Source organism: Corvus brachyrhynchos, unplaced genomic scaffold, assembly GCF_000691975.1.
Source record: "Corvus brachyrhynchos isolate BGI_N302 unplaced genomic scaffold, ASM69197v1 scaffold624, whole genome shotgun sequence".
Classification (NCBI taxonomy): domain Eukaryota; kingdom Metazoa; phylum Chordata; class Aves; order Passeriformes; family Corvidae; genus Corvus; species Corvus brachyrhynchos.
This window is the reverse complement of record NW_008237889.1, coordinates 297,051-304,318: the sequence shown is the minus strand read 5'-3', so window position 1 is coordinate 304,318 and position 7,268 is coordinate 297,051. Positions and strand designations below refer to the sequence as shown.

Genomic DNA, 7,268 nt, shown 5'->3' with positions numbered 1-7,268 from the left:
CGCTGCAAATAAACAAATGCCGCTTGTGCCAGCACTTCCTTTCTTTCCCTTTGTGTTTTCTGCCATCTCAGGAGCCTCCACAGGTATTTTGGAGCACTCCAGGCTCTTGGATTGCCCTCATGAGCCTCATCCTTTCCCTCTCTGAGCTCCCCCCAGCCCCAAGTGCCTCTGTGGATCAAGGAAGGAGCTGAGGGGCTCTTCCCCTCTCCATGCCCTCTCAGCCTTTCCGTGGCTGAACCTGATTTGGATTTTGCCTTTGCTTTCCCTTCAGTTTTATCCAGGGAAACTTTGCTGGGAGAAGTTAGTACCCGTTAGCATTTTTTCAGCGGAGCCACAGCTTGGTGCAGGAATATTTTCCCCAGAAACCCAAGGTGTGGCTGATACAATTCAGTGCTGGAGGTGCCCGAGCCCAGCTCCAGGGCCAAAACTTGCCCTAAACTTCCCTCCCAGCTGTCATCCAGCCCCTGTCCCCAAATGCCAGCCTTTGGAAGCACCCTACTAACCTGCAATGTCCCATTGATCTCTAATTTGGGGGATCAGCATAGCTGATCATCTCCCTAAATGCTTGCTCAGCACGTGGGACGTGGATTTTCCCTATGGATACATTCTCTGCTGGATGGAAGGAGGCTGGTCACACTGGATCCCTCTTGCACTGCAAGAAATAATTGGGAAAAAGCCATAAAATCCAACAACTGGTGAAAAGCAGGAGCTGGGGCACACAGGAGGTGGGCAAGGATCATCGATATCCACATCATGCTCTGGTAGAGCCACTCCTCTGCTTGATCAAGTTTATTTTTCTTCCACAGAAACCTGCTTCAAATCCACCTGGAAGTCACTCCTTTTCTCAAATATACTCCAAAGGTGGGCTCTTGCTACCTAGAAACCACTCACAGCCTCAGGTGGGAGAAGCATTGCTCGGCACAGGAGGTGGCTACACACAGCACCAAAACTATCCTGGTAATTTTTCCCTGGATTTAATTTTTTCATTAAATACAAAACTTCCCCTCAGGTATAAGCTGGTGTTCATTTGTCTCCTGGGAAATCCACTCCCTGCCTCTCTGAGCATGGTGCCAGGGGCCTGGAAATGCTGGATGTGCCCACCTGAACACACACACACACAAACATTTCACCGGGGAAACCCTGGAAAAATGCAGCATTCGGTGTGGAGGGATGTTGGTGGCAGAGCCACTATTTTGGGATAACAATGAGTAGGGAAATCCAGACAATTTCTGCTGAAATAATAAAAAAGCCCAAAACAAACAAACAAAAAAAACCCAACAACAAAAAAACCCACCAAAAAAACAAAACAAGAAAGACCGAAACAAAAAAAAAAAGGATCTTGGAGAAGTGCAAAGAGGCTGGAAGGCAGAGGGGGGAGAGCGAGCGCCTGCGGGCAGCGCTGCCCCCGGAGGTGTCTGTGGCAAGCTGCCCAGCCTGGGCTCAGGAGGTCTTCACAAACACTGGCACCTCGGCCAGGCTGGCAGAGTAATTCCTGAGGGTGGTGCCTCCATCAAACACTCGGGCAGTGTTGGTGTCCAGCCAGAGGTGCCCCTCTCCCGGCAGGTAGATATCCCTCCATGTTTGTCCCTTTTCTGTTATTGGAGCAACCAGGACCTGCAAGGGAAAAGAAGAAGACAGAAAAAAGAGCCTCAGCAGAGGGAGGATTAGCCAGGGTGGATGTGTGGAGATGTGACGGTCATCAGGGAATCCTGGAATGGTTTGGGTGGGAAGGGACCTTAAAAATCATCCAGTTCCACCCCCTGCCGTGGGCAGGGACACCTTCCACTAGCCCAGGTTGCTCCAAGTCCCATCCAGCCTGGCCCTGGACACTTCCAGGGATCCAGGGGCAGCCCCACCTCCTCTGGGCACCCTGTGCCAGGGCCTCAGCACCCTCACAGGGAATTCCTTCCCAATTCCATCTATCCCTGCCTTCTGTCAGTTTAAAACCATTAACGCAGTGCAGTGAGAGTCCTTTGACAGGATTGGGATCATCCCTGCTTGCAGCAGCCCCAAGATTCTGTCCAGTTTATATTTTGGAAAACCAGAATGAAAAAAACCATCAGAAATGTGTGTTTCTTGCAAAACCTCCTCCCCAGTGACAGCCAATGTAATCCCACCTTCAGGGAGTGTTTTTTCCCCTTGTTTTATGGGAAAAGCGGTTCCCAGCATTCTGAGACTATTTATCCCTGCTAAATCATTTCACTTCCAAAGCTGATGGAGGGTTTCAGGGCCCTAAATAAGAGTTTCATGAGGAAGGCCAAGCTTTTCCAAAAAGCAAAAACCCCAACCCCACAAACCCCAGCTGCTTTGGCTTGGATTTAAATCTTCCCACTTCCAAGCCCTGGTTTGTACTCGTAGGCAGAGCTGGATTTACAGGAATCACACCGAATTCCCACCTCATCTCCAATGAGAAACTCATCCTCTATGGTGAAGGCGACTGGATCCGTGGGGCTGAGCCACCAGGCAGGCCGGAAGATGGGGTATCCCAAACTCTGCCACTCCTCACTGTATTTTAGGAGCAGCGGCACAACGAAGTCCTGGTGCCTCTGGATGCACTGGCGGGTCAGATTCACGACCTGCAGGTCGGAGACAAATCTGTGAGGAGCCCAACGTCTGGGAAACAGCAAAGCAGGCAGGGAAAACCCAAAAATAAAGCACTGAAAATGTAAAAGTAAAATGTATATCCCCTTGGGAAGAGAAGTTACAGAATTGGAATGTCCTGATCGAGTTACGGTGCAAATGGGGCTGATATTGGATATTAAGTGATTTGGATATAAATCCATTGGTGACACATTTAAATCCATGGATAACAGACATAAATCAATTGGGTTTAAATGGCTTTAAATCCATTGGTAATTGTTATAAATCCGCTGGATTAAAATCTATTGATTGTGATACGAATACATTGAATCTATTCAAATCTGTTGTTAATGAATATAAATCTGTTGGATTTAAATGGATTTAAATACACTGATAATAGTTATGACTCTATTAGATTCAAATGTATTTAAATCCATTTATATTGAACATGAATCCATTTCAATTAAATGGATTTAAGTCTATTGATAATGAATATAAACCCATTGGATTTAAATGGATTTAAATCTATTGATAGTGACTATAAGCCCATTGGATTTAACTGGATTTAAATCTATTGATAGTGAATATAAATCCATTGGATTTAAATGGATTTAAATCCATTTATATTGAACATGAATCCATTGGATATAAATGTATTTAAATCTCTTGATAATGAGTATAAACCCATGGATTTATAGGGAATTACATCTATTGATAATGGCTATTCATTCATTGGATTTAAATGGATTTACATCCATTGATAAAATATATAAAGCCATTGGATTTAAATAGATTTAAACCCATTGAAAATGGATGTGAGTCTATTGGATTTAAGTGAATTTAGCTCCATTGATCATGAATACAAACCCACTGGATTTAAATGCATTTACATCTATCGATAATGGATATTAATTAATTGTATTTAAATGGATTTACATCCGTTGATGAAGGGCCTTAATCAATTTGATTTAAATTCCTCCGATAACGCATATGAATCCATTGAATTGAAGTATAGTTAAATCCACTGATAACGGATACAAACCCATTGGATTTCGATCCATTGGTACTTGAATCTAAACCCCGCCAGGCCTTCCATGGCTTTTGAGGGCATTGGCCATGTCAGGGTCCCGGTGTCCTCCCGTCTGGGGTGTGGGATACGTACCCAGGCGTCACAGCAGAGCCAGGGCGGGGTCCCAAAGGCCATCACGGGCAGGAATGTCACAATCTGCAGCCACCTCACAAACAGCTCCGGGTCCTGCGGGGCAGCTCCGGCCACGCTCCCTCCTGTGGGAACACCACGGGGCTGAGTGAGGGCCTCACGTGGCAGGAGAAGGTTCTTGGGAGACCTCAGAGCCCCTTCTGATGCCTTGGTGACACTGAACCGTGCCGTAAATCAAGTCCCTCCTGATGGGAGAGAATTTGCTGAAAGTCCTTGCAAAGAGTTTCAACAGAGACTTTTCCTTTAGTTTCAATGCTTCCAGATAGTTGTTTATTAAGTCTTATCAGAGGAACAGAGCCACTAGCGTGAGCCAGGTACAGCATAGAGCACAGAAAAGCAGGAGTGAGCTTGAGTTATCCAGATTTACACAGCTTTTAAAGATATTTTAACCAATAGTTATTAAAAACGCACATTATTTTCACTTTCCTACCAATTATTCAGTAACATGGGCAGGAACTGCAGAATTCTCTATCCAATCATTCCAAACTACTTTTACTGCAGAACATGGAGTAGTAGAAGAAGGAGAAGAAGGTTTAGAGAACAACAACAATCCTCCATTTTGATATTTTTTATTCTTATCTACTTACTACAAAGAGAAGCCTAAAACCTCTAAATTTTTCACCCTGTGACAATCTTACATAGTAGTCTATCACCTAATTCACACCACTGTATTTTCTAGTTCTTGTCTGACTGTTGGTAATTTTTTCCAAGGTTTGAAGCTAAAACAGCGTTGTTCAGGGGGGTAAGAACCCTTAAAAACAGGCAGAGAAATATTCTCGGCCCTCTGGGTTCCTACACCTTGGGTTTTAACTTTCGTGTTCTTCAAATCCTGCACTGCCTGGTGTGTAACTCTGGAGTTCCTTGGAGCCTGTTCACTTCTGCTCTCTCGTGCTAGGCAGACATAACAAAGCCTCTCCAGGCCTGCTCTCAAAGGACACCCAGGCCATCCTAGGCCCAAAATGTATAAACCAAAGCCTCTAAAGGGGGGCAAGCTGAGGGGAATTACATCATAGAACTGAAGCTTTAATTGGAGAATTAACCCTGCTGTGCAAATGATCCAAACCTACAAAAGTGTGAAGAACTCGTGACCTGTTGTCCATCTTGGCAGTGGCCTCTGGCCCCCAGGGGTACCTTTGAAGGCCTTTCAAATAAATACCTGCCTTATTCCCTTACTCCTGTCTAGTCTCTGTTTTTTAGGTGGCCTCTCAAGGCATCACTTCCAGTGCCTAAAGCACCCCTGGGAGCCAGGGCATCCCTGGGAGCCATTGCTCCAAAAACCTGGCACGGCTTCCCTGGAAATGGCACCAACGCCCCAAGGGCTCACCCAGCCATCCACAAATGCCCATTTCCTCCAGAGGCTTTTCCCAACTCTTGCGGCTCCCAGGCTGCTGGAACACAACCCCTGGCAGCAAACTGCCCCACTATCTCTGTGCAGGGGGATCTGTGCTCCCATTCATCCAAACCAAGGGCTCCAGCACCTCTTTGGGAAGCAAACTCCCATGCTGGGATTGCTTGAGCCTCATTTTCTAAGGAAAACAGGCTAAAAATAGAGGCTAAATTGAAATACTGCTCTCAACTCCTATTTCAGGGTTGTTGTTTAGCTCAACTCTCCGTGTCTGACACTTCCTGCACAGCCCCTGCCCGTTCAGGGCATGTTTTAACCACCAGTAATTCCATCAGCTCCAAGAAAAGGGGAAATGGATCCCCTTGGCCCTGATTAGAGGTTGTTTCTTGCCCTCTTAAAATGTTTTTATTTCAGGATTTCTCCAGCCATTTTGCTTCAGAGCAGAAATGCAGGCTTGGAGCAGAGCTGCTGGGGTTTCAGGAACGTCCATTCCCCAGCCAGGAGCCTGGGGTTGTGGATCCAGGCTGTGCCAGGTGGGATTTAGCCCAAGCCAAGCCCCTCACGGGTGGGCTGTGGTGGAACTCTGGGAAGTGCATCCCCAGAGACCTGGCTGCTGCTGGAGCTGCCTGGCAGTATTTAGAGCATGTCCTTTTGTTTTTAGTTCCTCACTTTTTTCCCTGCTAACATTCATCCCAATCAAGCCATCACCACAGAAAAGTGGGGAGCAAAACGGTCCAAGCCTTCCCACAACACACCTAAGGTGCAAATGTACCTCCCGTGCCTGGAAAAAGGCTGCAAAATTCACTGCAGAGAGCCAGAAATAGGGGGAAAAACTGGAAAATCAATCCTTACCTACTGCATCAGGGATGAAGAAGTTGTAGCCCAGGAGGCTGTAGTGCAGCACGGAGGGGATGAGCCCCTTCAGCCCCGCATGGCTCCAGTCGGAGCGCAGCGGGCTCATCTGGACAAACAGTGGGAGGTGACTGGATCTGGGGAAACAACACAAACCCTTCAAGGTGCTTAGAGCCGGAATTCCATGATGCCCAGCTGGCTTGGGAGTCACTGGGGCCAGATTAGAGTCCTGGAATGGTTTGGGTGGGAAGAGACCTTAAAGCCCATCCAGTGCCACCCCTTGCCCTGGGCAGGGACACCTCCCACTATCCCAAGTTGCTCCAAGCCCCGTCCAACCTGGCCCTGGACACTTCCAGGGATGGGCACCCTGTGCCAGGGCCTCCCCGCCCTCAGACCCCACAAGGATCATTGACTCCAACACGCTGCCCTAGCCCACTTCCTCACCGCTTCCCTGGGTGCCAAGAGACATCTCGGAATACCGAGAACATATTCCAAGCACCAGCTCAACCCTCCCCCGGCAGCTCTTGTGCCCATCAGCTCCAGCAAAGCCTCTCCCTGGTGCCCACCTGGTCCCAGCGCTGATGACGGTGCCATTGCCCAGCGTTGCCAGCGCTGCTGCCAGCACCTCGGTGTATCCGTCACCCGCCAGCTCGGTGGGAGCAGGGACGTCCTGCTCCAGGAAGGAATTGCCCTCGACTCCCTCGAAGGCCACGTAGGTGGCCCCCAGCGCTTGCCGCAGGCGCCGGGCACGAGCCAGGTACCAGCCCAGCGCCGCCTCGCTGGTGACGTTCAGGCGGGCGCAGAGCTGCCCTTTCCAGGTGGTCAGCAGTGGGATCTGCGGAGGAGGATGGAAATCCCTGTCGGATGCATAGAATATCCTGCTGATTCCGGGGTGCAGGGCTGGGGGATGCTGTGCTGCCCCCATCCCACCCTGCGCCGCCATGGTGCAGCACATCAAGGTGCAAACCCTCCCTCAACCCCCCAAAAACCCCTGAGCTGGTGCTGAAGTGTCTGACAATGAAACTGACCACAAAGAATTGAATTGAGGGGTTTTCTGAACACTGGCAACGTTTTTCTGGAAGTGGAAATTTTAAAACTGCTTCTGTAGGAGCGAGGAGAGATGCTGCTTCCCCCTGCACTGCTGTGCCCCAGCGCAGTGGGATCGGGTTGTGTCCCTTGATGAACGATAAACCTGAGGGGCTTTGTTCAGCTTTAATTTTGGTTTGGGGGCTGAGGGGGTCCCGTACCGAGCTGCCCCCGGGTCGGGGCTGG

The 7,268-nt window shown here is 48.8% G+C and overlaps 1 protein-coding gene across 1 annotated transcript in view; it reads right to left on the bottom strand.

Annotated features, from left to right (window-relative positions):
- Positions 1 to 774: 774 nt before the first annotated feature.
- Positions 775 to 7,268, bottom strand: part of LOC103614588 (SITS-binding protein-like) — a 14,560-nt gene continuing 8,066 nt past the window's right edge. The window contains exons 10-15 of the mRNA XM_017732767.1: positions 7,025 to 7,264; positions 6,563 to 6,831; positions 5,997 to 6,133; positions 3,743 to 3,864; positions 2,397 to 2,576; positions 775 to 1,614 (exon numbers count right to left, since the gene is read on the bottom strand). Of these exons, the coding sequence (XP_017588256.1) occupies positions 1,441 to 1,614; positions 2,397 to 2,576; positions 3,743 to 3,864; positions 5,997 to 6,133; positions 6,563 to 6,831; positions 7,025 to 7,264 (1,122 nt within the window). The 3' untranslated portion in view covers positions 775 to 1,440. The remainder of the gene's footprint in view (positions 1,615 to 2,396; positions 2,577 to 3,742; positions 3,865 to 5,996; positions 6,134 to 6,562; positions 6,832 to 7,024; positions 7,265 to 7,268) is intronic.